This window comes from Condylura cristata, unplaced genomic scaffold (assembly GCF_000260355.1).
Source record: "Condylura cristata isolate star-nosed mole 26May11 unplaced genomic scaffold, ConCri1.0 scaffold00017, whole genome shotgun sequence".
NCBI classification, from domain to species: Eukaryota; Metazoa; Chordata; class Mammalia; order Eulipotyphla; family Talpidae; genus Condylura; species Condylura cristata.
Window position 1 is genome coordinate 26,687,965 of NW_004567118.1, and position 17,116 is coordinate 26,705,080.

The 17,116-nt window shown below is 47.9% G+C and overlaps 1 protein-coding gene across 1 annotated transcript; it reads left to right on the plus strand.

Annotated features, from left to right (window-relative positions):
* The first annotated feature begins 1,699 nt into the window (after nt 1–1,699).
* PIRT (phosphoinositide-interacting regulator of transient receptor potential channels) lies at nt 1,700–16,787 on the plus strand. Its single transcript, XM_012726392.1, has 2 exons — nt 1,700–1,897; nt 13,166–16,787. The coding sequence occupies exon 2, from the start codon at nt 13,199–13,201 to the stop codon at nt 13,604–13,606; it is 408 nt and encodes a 135-aa protein (XP_012581846.1). The 5' UTR covers nt 1,700–1,897; nt 13,166–13,198; the 3' UTR covers nt 13,607–16,787.
* Nucleotides 16,788–17,116: the final 329 nt, after the last annotated feature.

Below are 17,116 nucleotides of genomic sequence, written 5' to 3' on the forward strand. Positions count from 1 at the left end.
CCTGGATTCTTCAGGAGCCAGGGCCTTTGTTTTAACAAACTTTATTGAGGACACAGGCAGAAGCATCCAAGGCAGTGCCAAGCTCGAGCAAGCATGTGCCTAGGTGAAGGAGGGAACATGCAGCCCCAGCGTTATATAAACATGCAAACAACTGATGAATTAATAAAAATAAGTAATATCATGGGGGGGAAACTAGGTGGTTAAAAGTGATAAGGAAATGTTCAAAGATAACAGCTGCAGTTAACTATAAAAATCGAATTTTTGTGCCATTGCAGAACCTCCTGGGAGACAGAGCCAAGAAGGAAACACAATGACTCCCACTGCCTAATGAAAAGAAATTAAGAGAAAGAAACTTTACCAGAGATTTAAAGAATCTATCACAGGGCTGCCCAAGTAAAACACAATAGGAACCAAACACGCATGTGCTCAGTGCAGTGTTGGAAAACACACACAAAAAAAAGAAGAAGAAGAAAGGTCTACCAGTTAGCTCAGCTGGTTAGCATCTTGTACTGATAAAGTTTTCAAAGTTAAGTTTCCTGAATACTCATCCCTTTTCCTGCTTCCATTTTTTTCTGAGCAGAGAAATCTCCCCTTTCACCAAGGTCAGAAGAAAATTCTGCTCAGCTCTTGCCCCTTCAACAGCTCAGTGGACAGCTGAGACCTCATAGCTCTCTTCATGGGCCACACACCAGCATCCACAGAGCCGCCCTGGCTGGAAATGTCCCACTTCATTTCACAGATGCGAAAATCAAGTTGCCAGAGATGGGAGACTCCCATTCCTGCCTTGGCCTTAGCTTCCCTGGATCACTCCTGGGAGACCCCAGAGGAGCAATCCCTCACTCTCTGGCTCACAGCCTGAGATGCAAAGACTTCTCACATTCTGCTCATCATGGAACAGGGCAGGGCCAGCCTGACATTCAGCATCGCAGGCAATTATGGTGGCTCCAGAATATCTCTCAGCAACCTGAGAACAGGCCACGCAATCTGTGAATCCCAGTTTCCACAAGCACAAATTAAGAGGAGGTTAATTTCCCCACCCCCCACCCCGCAGCAACCCTCTCCTTCCTCTACCCCTCTCCAACATTGCAGTGATTTTCATCATTCTCTCCATTGCAGTAACAGTGGCATCCCATGAAAATTCATAGGGGCATAATCAGGGAAGATGGAGGATCAAAGAGGAACATGTTGCTTGGTCTCCAGTTCAGAGATGTCTACACGCCCATGTGCCCAGCTTACCTTCTGTGGTGGCCTCCGGCCATTTGGCCAGTGAAGAGACCCACCAATAGGCAATGAGAATTCCCAGAGATATCCCTGCTATCTTGGAACCAAGGATATTAAAATAAGTCTGCACCTGCTCCCGCCAACATCCAGGCCAGTTAGGGACCCCAGATCTCACTGTCAACGGGTACCTGAGCAGATCTAGCTTAGCCTCTAGGTAACCCACCCTTTGACAATCCATCCCCACCACTATCACCATCACACATGTACCAAACCAGAAACTCCAGGTCTCCTGATTTTTGAACCTGGGTCAGAAGAAGCAGCCCTGCCAGGCACCAACCTAATGCACCTCTCCACCAAAACTCGAAGACAGACTGCAGAGAAGCTTCATTAATTTTTCACAAGGTTCATCTAATAGTGGCTGAGCTGAGCTGAGACAAAGCCACAGTATCAGTGCTATACCCTGCAAAGGGTTAAGCCATTAGCCCATATCCTAGTGAGCTCATCCCCACTGGAGCCTGCTCAGCAGTGATTCGCTGCACACCAACTCCTGGAAGGGGCCAGGGAGGCTCTCTCTGGCTGGGATGAAGAACTTGAACAGAAACTCACTGCTGGCTTCTTCCCTGTGTGAATTGTGTGTGGTTCCCAGATCCCCGTCCTTCCCTGGATACAAAGACAGGTAAGTGGAAAGGGGATCCATCCCCTCAGCACTTCCCGCCATGTTCCCTGGAGGAACGCGCTGGCTTCCACTTGCTTTGGAGTATGTTGCATCTGTGGACTGGACTGGGATAACAAACGTGAATGACAGGCAGAGGAGAAGGGCTGTCCCCCGGGAGGGGGTACAGCCACTGCCAGCAGACCGAAAAGGACTGCCAGCACCGTCGAGGCAAATGCCTGCTTGGCTCATGCTGGCCAGGAAAGGGATGCCGCTGCTTTGCACCTGCTTCAGCCCCGTGTGTACAGCCTCGGGCCTCACCCTGTGGCCACTGTGGCAGTGGCTGAGCAGGGTTCAACTCCCAAAGCTGAGCAGCGGCAGGAACAAAAAAGGAACCAGGAGGGAAGTAAAGGCCACCCTCAGATCCCAGCCTGCAGGGGCGGGGCCTTGCACACTCTGTCATCCTGAACATCCCCTATCAGACCTCAGTGCCTGTCAAGCCCTCCCTGGGCAGGTGTGGCAGGAGCCCAGGGCAGATGTTAGAGAACAAGGTGCAGCACAATGGCAGGTGGGGGCCTGTCTCGCCTGCGGAAGGGGAAAAAGCAAGCGGGCGCCTGTAAACAAGGATCGAGCAGAAGCAGTGAACATGCACCCGGGGATGGTAACGCAGGTGAAAGCAGACACCATCACCAGGGCTGTTTGTGCACCTTGCCATGGGGCAGCGCCGGGGCACTGGGCACTGGCTTCATGTGCAAAGGGAGAGGTGAGTGGCACCTTCTGGGCCGAGTATGACCTTTGGGGAACTTCCCTTCCTAGAAGTGCTGTGAGCAGATGACCGGGTGGCCGTGCCCAGGCGTTCAAAACACACTGGCCCCTACTTTATCAGCCCAGGCACCGGGCCCCACTCACCTTATCAGGGGAACAGCTGCCACCACCTTATCAGGGGAACAGCTGCAGGGGGTTGGGGGGGAGCCACTATCCTTGGCAGCTCGGTGGGGTGCTGGTAGGACTCCATGGGGAGAGAGCAAGACCCTCCATTTCTCAGGGATTTCAAAAGCAAATGCCTGGTCAGGCCTTTCTCAGAACAATTCCTCTTACTATTTCTGCCCCTTGCATTCCGTATCCCCATCTCCTCCCTTCCCACTGGAAGGCCCAGGACTCTGGCCCGGGGCTCACTTCCCCCACTGCGAGGTAATAGGGCTCACACATGTTCTTACAATTCCCAAAATAGCCCAGCTGCTATCTGGGAGAGAAGCTGGGGAGGGGGCAGATAACTCCGGCCCAAGCACAACAGGGCCTCGTAATATCAGTTAGTTAGCATGTACATCACAAGGATGCAAGTTCGAAGTTCTGACAAATTCAAAGAACAAACGTGTGGCGTAAGTATGTGCTGTGCAGTATTTAGAACACGGTTAGACTACAGAAGCACTTGTTGTTTATCTTGAATTCTAATTTAATCGGGCATTTTGTCGTTTGCTTGACTGAATCTGGCAGCCTACGAATATTGACTGTCTTTCAGCATGTCAGGGAGTGTGTGTAGGTGGAGGGGTGGAGGGGTGCACTGAAGAGGAAGGGGGGGGGAAGGGCAAGGGACAGGCAGGGCTCCATCCTTGAGAGAGTGCGGCTGGTGCAGGATGCAGAAGCTTGAGTTTGGGGCCAGGCAGGTTTGCACCTCAGTTTCCTTACTGTAAAGTGGGAATTATAATACCACCCTCCTCTGACTGAGATGGAGAAGAGGTGTTCCAGGTGAAATAAGAGGTATGTACAGGCGCTCTAATGCTCCACTTGGACACAGGGCGGGGGGGGGGGTGCGAGGAGGGGGGGCGTTGCATGCCCTGCTGGTCCCAGCCCCACCCCATGTCCTCACAGCTCCCCAGACGCGCTTGGCTGACCCTCACCCTGGCAGCCACCACTGCATTTCTTTCACTGCTCATGTTTATTCAAGTGTCCTCTCCTCTCATGGTCCCCCAGTTTGAAAACAAAATCAAAACCGGCCCACAGTGGGGAGCTGGAGGGGAGGTGGTAGTCAGTATAGACCAAACCCAGGCTCTGGGGCTCTGCAGTCAGACAGGGTCCTGCCTTGATATTCTTCTGCTGAGTGACTTTGGACAAGTCACTTAACCTCTCTGATCCTCAACTTCCTCAACTGTGAAATGAGATTAACAGTGCATGTCCCTCAGTGATCTATGAGGGGGGTTGAATGAGGCGATGCTGGTAAAGCGCGGGACATGGTCGCCAGCTCACTGTCTGAAAATGGCGGTTCCTGCCCAAAGGGCGTTAGTGCTCCTCAAGCACGCCTTGCTGCTTCTGCTTTAGAGAGACAACTTGGGGATCTTGGAAGTGATGCTCTTCCCCTTCCCCTCCCCATCTCTATCACCTGTCAAAATTCCCAACTTCTCCAAGGAGTATTTTCCTTTCCTCTGAGCACCTTGCCTTTCCACAATCAGTTATACAGTGAGAGCCAGGAGCAGCCTCACCCCCTAGATTTCCTTTTAACATTTCTGCCTTTTTCCGGGGTCACTTTACCCTTGCCCACACCCCTAATTTCCTTTTCCAGGGCAAGCTGGTGCCTGTTCACATGCTTTTTCATATGGCCTCAATCATTTTCAACAAATTTGGGTTAGCTGGACTTTGTCCTACTCCCCACGTGACTCACTCAACTATCTTTAAGATTTTCACAACCCTTTTGTGTGGGGTGCAATTTACACACCAGTCTTAGTGTACCATCTGATAAATAGGCTCCCTATTAACACACAACAACATCACAAGATAGAACATTTCCATCCACCCCAGAGAAGCCCAGCTAGCCTTCCCACCCTTATAACCACTGTTTGAGTTTTGTTACCTTAGATCAGTTCAGTTCTTAGAAGTTTCTAGAATATCAGTGGCACAACGGGTTAAAGCACAACACTATGAAGCTATTGCAGCCACTGCACCATGAGTTCGATCTCTGGCCAGGGAGCTGACCCACATGGTGCAGCAGAATTTCCTGTCCCACCCACTGCTTCCCCCAGCAGTGTATTTCAGTCCATCTGCTTCCCACTCTGTCTCTGGGGAATCCTCCTCCCCACCTCTGACCTGCACCCAATTCTGTATGCATAAACAAATCTTTTTAAAAAAATTTAAAGAAGTTTCTAGAATATCACATAAATGTAAACATGCAATATATGAACTCTTTCATTCAATCTGTCTGTGAAACTTGTTCATGTGATGGGCACATGAAAAGTAAGTTCCTCTTTGTTGTTTAAAAACATCCCATGTACGAATATACACTTTCCTTTCGATCCTAGACATTTAGGTTGTTTTCTGGGTTGGACTATTCTGAATAAAGCTGCTATGACTATATACTTACGCCTTTTGTGGACAGAGGTTTTCATTTATCTTGGACTGGTAAATATCTAGGAGTGGAACTACTTTCGTTTCTCCTTGACAAACATATGGTCACACATGACTTCATGGAAGATGCATTCTAAGAAATGTGTCCTTAGGTGATTTCATCACTGTGTCATGACACAGACATCGGGGCCTTACCTGCTGCACAGGCAGCCGTGTGGCACAGCCCGTCATACACACAGTCAGGAACTGAGGCAGGAGTGAATTGCATCTCCGAGGGCAGAGCTTTGTTTGACCTTATAGGAAACTACCAAATTTTTCCAACAGGGTTGTCCATTTTTTTTACCCACCAGTAGGGTATGCGAGCTCTGGTTATTCCATCTCCTTGCTAGCATTTGGTATCATGAGATTTTTTAAATTTCTGGTGAATATGTGGCTTATCACTCTATGGTTTTAATTTACATTTTCCTGTAAAATCCCACATTGTACATTTTTTTCCATGGGTTTTGTGTTCCTTTGTTTACCTCCCTTTATAATGATTCTTTCCAAATTATTTTGCCTATTTTTAAATAGAGGGCTGTTTTTACTTTTATTAATTGTATATTGTGTTATATATTCCAGATACAAATCTTTCAACACAACAAGTACATACTTTGCAGAAATTCTCTCCCAGTCCCTAGCTTGCCTATTCATTTTCTTCTGAGTAACTTTTCGAGCAGGAGTTTTAAATTTTTGATAAAATCTATTGATTTTTTTTTTCTTTCTTTTTTCATTATTGCTTTCTCTGTCCTAAGAAATGTCACCTGCCTCCAGGTCATAAAGATATTCTGCTATACTTTTTCCTAAGAGCTTCATAGTTATAGCTTTTGAGTTCAGATTATACTCATGCCCCCATCTCAGAATTTTTGTTGATGGCATGGAGAGGGTCATTTCATTTTATTCCGCATGAATATCCAATCATACCAGCACCATTTGTTGAAATGACTTTCCTTCCTCTCCTGAAGTAGGTGGGTGCATTTGTCAAAAATCAGTTGTCCTCAGTTGTCGTGTGACTTCCTGGGCTGATGGCTAGTGATAGTGGTCTTGCTTCCTCAAAGACTGACTGGAGGTAGCAAGCTGACTTCCTATCTGGGAAGTGTAGATAAGGGGTTGATTTCCTGCCTTGGTTGCTGCAGTTTGTGGGTCTGAGATCTGTTGGTTTATATATATATATAGTAGTTTATATAATAGTTTATTTTTACATCATTTTGCACATTTATTTTCATCTCAATTGTAATCCCCATGTGTTGAGTTCTGTTTTTAAGTAAGGTCTGGCCATCTGTCCTCTGTACATTCAGCCTCTCATTTATTATAATGTTGGCAAACATGCATAAAAGGAGAGACATTAATATAATGAATTTCCATAGACCATCACCTAGATTTAATCATTTTTAATGTTTCCTCATATTTGATTTCGAGTGTGATGCTATTATGTGAGTCATGGGCGTGGGGGGCGGGGGCAGAGATTGAGAGTAAAAGAGAGAATACACAAGAATGTTGTCTTGTCGCTAGAAAAGATAACCTCCCTGGAAGGAAACACAGGTTTTCAAGGAGCTGGAGACAGAGCAAATGCTGGGATGCTTGGCCCAACAACCAACAGATTCAGAAGATTCTCCCATTCAGGTTCAGATGGCAGAAGTTCATCAGACTACTTACTAACCCTGCTGGGCCTGGTCTGCTGACCACTGTACTTGTGATTCTCTACTTACTTGGTGTCACCATCTACACATAACATTTCCACGTATGGCTGGGAGCCTGGTTTCTCCCAGTGCTAACCAATGCCCAGCTAGCAGTGCTCAGGGCTCACCAACACTACAACAAATGCTTTCTCAGCAATTCTGATGTCTCCTATGAAGGACACAGAGTCACAGATGCGACAGAGACAATGTCCCTCTTGCTAGACGGGCTCGAGGCCGATGTGTTCCTCACTCACCTTGAGTATCCGCTCACTCAGTGAAGTCTTCAACAAATTAGGTGAAGGGACGGCTCACACAAGAGGAGAGAACTGGCAGGGGAGTTTTCACTTTTTCTTTCACTTTCATATTCATCCCCCAGCTTATGGTGTGTGTGTGTGTGTGTGTGTGTGTGTGTGTGTGTGTGGGTTGTGCAAGTTAGTGAGGAATAGTGTGAGACCAAGATCATAAGGATCAAATACTTCTCCCTCTAGTAGACTCCTGAGTGTCTGAGATTCAAAGTGAGATAAGTGAATTATTGCTCCAGAGATGACTAGGGATGTGTCTGGGCTTATCAGACTAACATCTCTCCTTCCCTCCCAGACGTAGTAAGAGCACAAAAGACACCTTATAGATTCGGAGATGTATCTTAAAACACTTTGCAATGAGATGTCATGATGTCTTATGTCCACGATGACACTGTCATACGTAACGCAAATTTTAAATCTTTCATGTCAGCTAATACCCAGTCTGTATTCAAATGTCCCTAAAATGATCCCTCTAGGTCTTTGTACAATAGTTTTGACTCAGAATCCAAACAGAAGGAAATATGGCATCCAAGTATAGCTTTTTAATTATCTTTGTTTAAACAGTTTGCTGAATGTTAAACATTTAACACACACACACAGTATTGATAGCCTAAGTAAATACTCAAACAGTGCACACCCATGTGCCAGCCACCGCCAGATCAGGAGTCAGAACATATCCAGCACCCAGAAGTCCAGGGCGGCCCCCCTTCCAGGCACTATTCACGCGTCCTATCCATACCCCATACCACTGTCCGATGATCTAGTCTCTCAAAGCATAGATGGTCTGACACATTTTTTAATTTTAGGCAAATGAAATTTCCTCTCATGTAAATGGAATTTTCAGTCAATAGAAATAAGTCTGGCTTCTCTTGGTCAGCATCCTGTTTGGAGATCCATGCCTGTCTATGTTCAGGGGACAGCCTATGTCCTTCTCCTGGGGACCCAGACCGGTGGCCCTTCATAACACCAGCCAGCACTCCCCAACTGTGTGCCACAGTAAGTCTCCCCATCGACTCCTGTTTAGTCTCCAACCTGGTCTCCCTTCTCAAAGCAGCTCTGAAGCTGAGCCACCATTCAAATCTGTGGTCAGTCCAGGAGGCCCAGTGCCTGCCAATGTCTCCGTTTCTCTCCTCCACAAGCGCAGCCCCAGGAGGCCTCTTTCCTTGCCTACCTCTGAGTGTCAGGGACTTTAAAGGAAGGTGAGTGTATCATTTCTTTAAGACTCTTAAAGGAATGACCACAAACTTGCTCACTTCAAACAACAGAAGTCTGTTCTCTCACAGTTTGGGATGCCAGGTGTCCAAAATCACAGAGGCATCAGTTGGCTCCTTCAGGACACTGAGGAGGAAACTTTCTCCTCATGGCTGTTGCTGCTGGTAGCCCTGGTTACTCCTCAGCTGTGGAGATGCCACTCAGCTTCCATCTCTTCTCTGTGTGTCAAATGTCTCTCTCCTTTCTCTTATAAGGACACTAGTGACTGGGTTTGGGCTAGCTGATGGCATGATGACTCATCTGGAGATTTCTGTGAAGACCCTTTCCAAATAAGGCCCCATTTTGAGGTGCTGAGTGGTCAATTCACCCTACTGTGGGGGACAAGGGACCCTCTGAGACACACAAGCCAAACCCCCAGGGACTAAGCTACACCCAAGTATGGTTCTTCTTATGGACCAGCTCGCCATGTGTCCCTGGCCCCCCACAGAGCTTTGGCAGTGGGACAAGTCCTGTGACCATCTGCCGAGTGCTAGGCAGGGCCAGTTAGCTTCAAGGGAGGTGGAGGATGAGTAGCTCTGAACGAGCCCTAAAGCACTGCAGCTTGCAAGCTTCCCAGGAGGGGAGGGCCTCCACAGAGCAGGGGTTCTCACTGCAGTGATTTCACTCCCCCAAGAACCCCCTGGGCAAAGTCTGGAGACCTTTCTTGTTTCCATGACTAGAGGGTGTGTGCTGATGGCAGTTAGTGGCATACGCTACCGTGCATGGGACAGCTCCTATATTGAAGGGTCATCAGACCCCAAAAATGTCCATCACGCCACAGCTGAGAAAGCTGGAACAGGGGAAAAGGAGGGGACCTACTAGAACACAGTGGTCTCTGAATTGGTGATTTTTAGAAAAGCCGAGTTCTCAGGATTCAAGTTCAGTTCGCCAACTATGGACGGATCTAAAACAACTCTAGACAGTAGCCCCAATTTCACCTTGTCAATGACAAGCAGGGACCAAGAAAGGAAATAATTATAATGACAACTGGGACCATTTCCTTTTGAGCATCTACAATGTGTCACACAATGTAGCAGTGTTTTATGAAATCCAACAGCCACCACACCCCTATGAAGTAGATACTGTTATTTCTATTTTACACAAAGGAATAGTAAGTCGCATGGGAGTTTAGTAACCTGTTCAGGCTACTAAATTTATGAGGCAAACTGTTTTCAAACAGCAATCTCCTGATGTCAAAGACCTAGGAGTGCCCAGTAAGCTTGCTGACTTGCTGAAACCATGCAGGCATGCTTCTTCCCACCATAGTCTTCATCCCACCACCCAGCCCTGCCTGCCTCCTCTGTTTAAAGCAGTGCCAAACTCCTGCCTGCAGAGAGAGACTATGTTCACCTTGCTCAAGAGGGAACTGCTTCCCCTTCAGTCACTACTAGAAAAGAAAGCCCTGCCTGCCCATCACTCTTCCAAGGACCTACCCCGCCTGAGGAAGTCAGCTAAGAAATGGTTCCCATTCTTTGGGACTATATCATGGGCTATTACAAGTTAGGTAGATGATGATGATGATTGATAGATTGATCAGAAGATCAATTGATTGATAGGTAGGTGGGTAGATAGATAGACAGGTAGGGTAGATAGGTAGATCGGTAGGTAGGTAGACAGATAATCTGCATTGGATGACCAATTTTTATTTTCAGCAAGTGCAGATGGCAACAGAACCAATGATCATCTTCTACCACAGTCATTTCATAAAATCAAGAATATTTCCATTTCCAGAAGTGGACATAACCTCTGAGTAAAAATAGTACTTTAAATAAAAATATATATATATAACATTAGAAAAAAACATACAACAGTGTCCTTATTTCTCTAATGTCGTGAATCACTACACTACTAGTTATCTCTGTCCTTTCATATTCACTGAAAGGTTGCTTTATGGCAGGATGAACCCCCTACAAAGTGAAAAATTCAGAGATTCTCAAAACTGAAAGATCCTTGGGATACCTCAGAACCAGCCATGTTCTTGTGCAAGGAGCTTCCAGCTCAAAGACTTTGCCTTTAACCAGAAAGCAGCGGGTATCTCCCGAGTCTCTACCCTTATTAAATGGGAATGGGCAAATGAGCTCCTCACAGGGCCACAGTGCATGTGTAAGATGCTCCTGGGAGGCCTCATGTCTCACATCCCTCTCTTGTCTCTGGGATTCATCTCCTGGCCTGGTCCTGCTCCAGCTGCACACTTCCTGCTCACAGCAGTAGTCTCCTCTCTCCCAGAGCACAGCTCCCCTTCAGCACAACTGGGCATCCCCATGTTCTGCGTCTCCAGCAAGCACTCTGCCAGGGGGGCCCCGCTGCCAGGCAGGAACAGCTACCCAGAAAGAACATCCCCCTGATAATTCAGACAGAATGTGCGAAAGGTGCAGTGACCAACACTCACTTCTAGACTCGGATTTCATAACATGCTGTCTGATCCCTTCTCTACACCAGTCACAGGGACACAGGTCACTTTAAAAATGATGACTGGCTTATGCAAATATACTGCAGGATTGAAAGGAAATGAACACCTGTGTGTGTACTTACAGAGGCACAGCCATCATACTTTTCAGTCTCTGAGAGCAGAGAGCCAATATCCACGCTCTAGATGAGTGGATGTGATGAAAAGATCTGCATTTTGAAGGCGTGGCAATGTTACTCTTGCCCCTGTCAAGGGAGGAAAAATGGATCTGTAAAGACTCCATCTAGAAGCCAAGAGACTTTACTTGGAAGGTGGGAATCCCAGGCTGGCCTGATCAGCTGTGATGGTGGAAGTAGGGTGGGGTTGAGCAAATTCAGTTTGCAATGAATATTTCAGGAAACACTGAAGAAAACAAACACTAAAGGAAGCTCCCGTGTGTGACAGTGCCTTGACAAAGATGCAGAAGCTTCCAAAGCCTTAGGTTTGGGGAACCACCAGTTCAGAAACCATCTCCTTCACCCTTTATCCCAAACTGTCTTTAACCCAGGAGTTGGTAACATGGTTTCCAAAACACACCATATTAGGGATTAACTGTAACCCAGTTTGGGGTGGAGAAGGGGAGCCCATTATAATTAAGGTGAACATTCCACCTTTCCAATAAGTATGAGAAGAATTGTCTCCATCCCACTCATAGAAAGGGTTATGAGCAATGCTGAGTTGAGTGGGGTCTGAGAGAGCCAGGCAGGAGACATAGAGAGGTCAGAGGAAGAACCAGGCTCCTGAGGAAGGGGAGGAAAAGGGGGTGAGGGAGTAAAAGCACCTAATCCCTAGAGGTAGAAAGCAGAGGCCTTGCACTCAAACTGCAATTCCAATTTTGTCATGAAAAGAATTTGAGTCAGTACAGCTCCAGTGGAAAAGTTTTGATGCCTCTGAAATTGCAGAGAGAGGACCCTCTCGCCCTCAGTGTGTATGTGTGTTGGGGGTTTGGGGGACACGAAGTATGACTATAGCTCCAAGGACCAGGAAGTACATAGGCAGGCTCTAGAAGAGAGATGGGAAAGGACAGTTGGCGTAGATGATGGACATTCTTAAGGTACAGAAAGATGGAGATCTTTCTGGAACTTTCTGGCTCTTTCGTGAAGATTGTTCTGGCAGTAACTGGACAGTGGCAATTAGCAATTGGGAGGCCACACTGAAGCTGAGGCTTCATTGTCTTGTGCTGACAAGCCTATAAAACTTCAGGTACCCTGAAAGATGTTCTTCAGCCTGGGATTTAAAAGCAAGAGCAGACAGGGCTCAAATTCAGCCTCAGGCAGTTTCTTACTTTGTAATAAGTTTCCTTACCCTCTCTGAGTTTTAACTTTCTCACCTGTAAAACAAGGTTAGCATTTAATTTACAGGGTCATTGTGAAGCTTTCACTTGATGAATGAGGTGCTTAGAGCAATATCTGACAGACAGCAATCATACACACACACTTATGTATAAAGTATCACTATTTGAATAGGCAAATAGTACCACCTACAGAGTATTTACAGTATATAGAGAGTATTTCACTGCGTTACATGTCTTAGATTACTTAAGGATTTTGAAACCCCTATGGCATAAATAGCTCTTGTTTTATATATAGATAAGGAAACTAAAGCACAGAGAGGTTGCGTGTTTCACTCAAGGTCACACAGCTAGAAAGTTATATATGAAGTTTGAAAATAAGACGTCACTCAATAAAATGTAGGTTTGTGTTTTAAACAAACTGTTCTTAAAAATAAACCACTGGGAAAAAACAAACAAGCAAGCAAACCACTGGGCCCTCCCTGGTGGTACAATGTGGCTGGTCACAGCCACTTCAGTGCGAGTTCGATCCTCCGCCCCAGAGATGATCTACAGGGCACAGCAGACCTCCCCTGTCTTGCCTGCTCTTGCCTGCTGCTCCCCTCAGCAGTGTACTTCATCCATCTGCCTGCTCTGCTCCCCACTCTCTGGTGAATCCTATCTCCACCCCTGTACCTCTGGCCTGTACCCCAGTTCTGTATGCATAAATAAATAAATTTAAAAAAAAAACATTGTTCCATTTTTAAGTGCTAAAACTAAGTGTTGATTAGAATGATACATTTTTTCTCATAGGAAAACACCATCCCACCACACGTTTCTTTTTTACGTAGATTCATCTGATTTCCTCTGGCTTCTGCATGAGCCTCCACTGAGAGCCAGGCTGCAGTAGACGCTGGAATCAGGAAGGCTCACAGATTCTCTTGGCTTCACCCTCTCTTCTCACTGTTGCAGGCTCCAGGTGTTTGGTGCTGAGGCACTGTAACCATGGAGGATCCCCCCAAGGCCCTGGAGGTGGATGAGAAGTCTCCAGAGTCCAAGGACCTTCTGCCCAGCCAGACCGCCAGCTCTCTGTGCATCAGCTCCAGAAGCGAGTCCGTCTGGACCACCACCCCCCGGAGTAACTGGGAAATCTACCGGAAGCCGGTAGTCATCATGTCAGTAGGTGGGGCCATCCTCCTCTTTGGGGTGGTTCTCACCTGCCTGGCCTACACCCTGGGCATGGATGACAACGTCAGAAAGGCCCTTAAGATGATAGGGCCTGCCTTCCTGTCCCTGGGACTCATGACGCTGGTGTGCGGGCTGGTGTGGGTGCCCATCATCAAAAAGAAGCAGAAGCAGAGACAGAAGTCCAGTTTATTCCAGAATGTCAAGTCCTTCTTCCTGAATTGCTGATGGCGGTGCCACCCTCTGTCCCCCCCATCACCCTACCAACTTCACCAGAAGAATGAGAGTGATGGCCGAGCTCTAGCGTCGCCATCTCCCGTTGGTAGGGTTTGCCATAAAACTGATCCTGGCAAGGTCTCTTCCTGGCCTGTGGGAAAGCCCAGGCCTGCGCCCACTAGCTGGGGACTTGCTGGATGTACCTTTCATTGCTGACTCCCCCTCGCATCCTGGCTGCAGCCAGCCCCTTTGTGAGTCTCGTGTCCTGCTTGTGCATCCGAGTGTCATTTATCAGACTCTGCCAAGCTCTATGCATGTTGGGAAATCCCTTGGGTGGACTATGCCCCCCGGGAGACCTCTGCTTACATATCTGAGTGCCTGGAGTCCACATGTGTATCCTTCTAGAACCCACGCTGGCCAGTAGAGGTCCTTCCTGAGGGGAGGGAAGGCTGAGTGTTGACCCTCTGAGTTTGCCAGCCCCAGCTCCCTGGCAGACACTGATTTACATTTCAAAAGACCAGACAAGACACAAGTATCAAACATTCCAAAGAAGGAATGGGAAAATGCAGCTGGAAAAACACTTTCCCAGAAGGCTTACTGCCCTAGACAAGACTTTGGGAGCCAGCTAACCAAAGAAGTTCAAGTCCCAATATACAGTATCTCTATCAGCAGCAGTGAGATGGGTTGGGGGTGTCAGGGTGCCTCCCCTCCCACCTAACTCCTTCTCCTTGACTACTCCACCCTCTGAATTGCCAACCAGTCAAGGGCAGGGTGCTCTAATTTCCTCCTTCCCTCTCCCCGCCACCTCACTCCATATTCGAGATGGGGAACTGTAGAGAAAATCTGTAAAATTGCTCTCCTTCACTTCCTTGAAGAATCAAAACCAAGAAGATCAAATTCTATATTTGAATGGTCAATAGGTTTCCAAAAATGGATTTGACTTTAGAAAATCCCAGCTTCTGCTCTCCCACCCTGCAAACAAGCAAATATGTATTGAGTGCCCAACTGTGGGCCAGACCCTGGGATGGGAAAAAAACAGACATGGCCCCAACCTGAGAGACACACTCAAGCCAGTGGGGGGCGGGGGAGCCTGTGCTGAGCACCTGATGGGGGAGCTTGGGCATGTGGGAGCATGAAGACAGCAGCTAGCCCAGGCTTGGGAGAGGACAAAGTGGTTCCTGGGCCCACATCATCTAAACTCAGAACAGAAGCAAAGATTAGAGCTAGTGAACAGGAAGGAAAAGCATTTCAAGCAGCAGGAAGTACCTGTGCGAAAGTGAGAGGACAGAGCCTGGCCGTTTCCTTAACCTCCCAAACCTTCCATCACCTCCTCTAGTCCTGTCTGCACCTGCTTCCCAAAGTGCTTTAGTGCAGCTTGGCCAGGGGCACACTGGGAGTCTCCTGGGCCAACTGGAAGGCAGTTTCCAGAGGGCTCACCAGGCAGAGAGCTCTGTGAGTTATGTGCTCCCGAAACCTGGAGCTCCAGGTAGCAACCTGAGGCCCTCAGGTGGAAAAGTGCCTGTGAGACAGCAGCTGCACTGCCTGGCTGCAAGGAGGCCACCTGCCCTCAGTCACAGCAACCTCTAACAGGCCTCCAGGGGCAGAGGCAGAACCTCACCCTGCTCCCTCTTCATCATGCAGGCAGGTACCTGTATCATTTGGACATGACTGCCTCGTCCATTTCAGGAGCCAAAGTCCGGGAGCCTGTCATGGTCACCTTGCATGACCATGTGCTCATTCAGTGAATCCTCGAGCTCTCAGTCTTCTGCACCCAGGTACTCAGGACCAATCTTGTGGGTAATGTAATTTTAGCACCTCAAGCTCCAGGATTTGCCAATCACTTCCCGTTCTTTTGACACAAGCACTGATTCAGTACTGACCCCAGGATATCACTCTCACGTTCCTTAGTGCTGCTGGACATGGGAGCAAGGTGGATTCCCAGCTAGCTCACTGGCAACCCACATGTTCCAGATGCCACTTCGCCGCCCACTTAGGGGTGGGGTGAGGCCTAGGTGGATGTTGCTTCCCTGCGGGTCTCGGTAGATCCTATTCTTTGGATAATCATGATGATAGAAGCTGCTCTGAACTTGGGACCCCAGCGGGCCCCTGCATTCCCTGTATCTCCAGCGAGTTTCTCAGCAAGAAAAATGAGGAGATTCTCTGTGCACACCCACTGGCTCCCCACACAATTGTCACACCAGTGACAAATTCAGTCAAGATATCATGACACTTTTGTGACATGAAAAGCTAATGTACAGCTGTTAGTCCTGATGACACAGCCTAGGGCAGACGCCATCTTTCTAGAAAAGATATCACTACCACGACTGCTTTCCCGCCCATGGAAGGGATCAGAACCGCATCCCCTTGTTCAGCCTTCAGGATTACATTATCCTGCTCGTAGCTACTCTGCTGGGGAGAGTTGTATTGAGTGAGACCTAAAGAAATTGGCTAGTGTAGAATTGTATTCAGTGAACAGGATCTGCTGTGTTCCATTAGGAATTTTGCTCCACTAGGAAGTCCAAGATTGTATCCACTGATTCATTCCTCTAACCCCCACCCCCGCCATCCACCCTGCCCCGATGGTGAGTTTCCAGAGTAGTTCCTCTGAGTGACTCACAGGGACCTACTCTGAGATGCTGGTGGGGTGACAAAGCAGAAGCTTCCAACTCTCTCTTTGTCCACCTAAGTCCAATGTTGACACCAAAAAATAATGAGAAAGAACCTTCCAGAATGATTCATGATCCAGGTGATGCAGGCAACTATCCTAGATCAGCCTGTCAGTGTCCACATGAACCAACAAGGGTGAGCCCAAGAAAGGATGGCAGTCCACTCCAGCAGCTCCGTGGGCTCATTCTCCTCTAAGCCCTGCTTCTTCTGCCTGGTCCAGCCTCCTCTGTCTCTCTGGGTCTCAGATCCCAACGCTCTTCTGCTTAGTTCCCCTCTCTGGCCCCAAACCATAGAGTCTGTGACTTTGTTTATTCTGTCCTGAAAGAAACAAGAGGATGGTACTGGGTCTCCCCAAGGAAGCTGTGTTTTATCGCTCCTTCACCTGCAGCATTGCCAGAGACACGTCGTCCCATGCCTACCCCCTAAACCCACCACTCCATCGCCATCTCCAGTCCTGCAGAGGTCTCTGGAAATCTAAAACATGAACCCCAAATATGTCCTATTAAATGTGTGCAAGAGAACTGAGCATGTACTGGTGAGGCTTCTGGGTGACTCCAACTGGGGCTGGAGGGTAGGTGGGGGTGGGAGGATGGAGCGTAAACATCAGCTGACATGAAGGCATTCTAGAATGGTGTCTGAAGAGCAGAGGGAGGTATTGAGCTGAAAATCACAAACATTTCTTGGTCCTAACTTCCTGTCCGGGAGTGATCTTGCATTGACTCAACCTTCTCCTGAGTCTTATTCTGATTGTTATCATCATCCTCACTTTACAGAGGAGGTGAGTGAGGCCCAGGGACACCAAGGAAGGAACACCAAGCCAAGACTGAAGTCAAGCAGGGTTCAGAGATCACAGCC

Coding starts and splice junctions, on each gene's coding strand:
- PIRT (XM_012726392.1), top strand. CDS start 13,199: ATGGAGGATCCCCCCAAGGCCCTGGAGGTGGATGAGAAGTCTCCAGAG.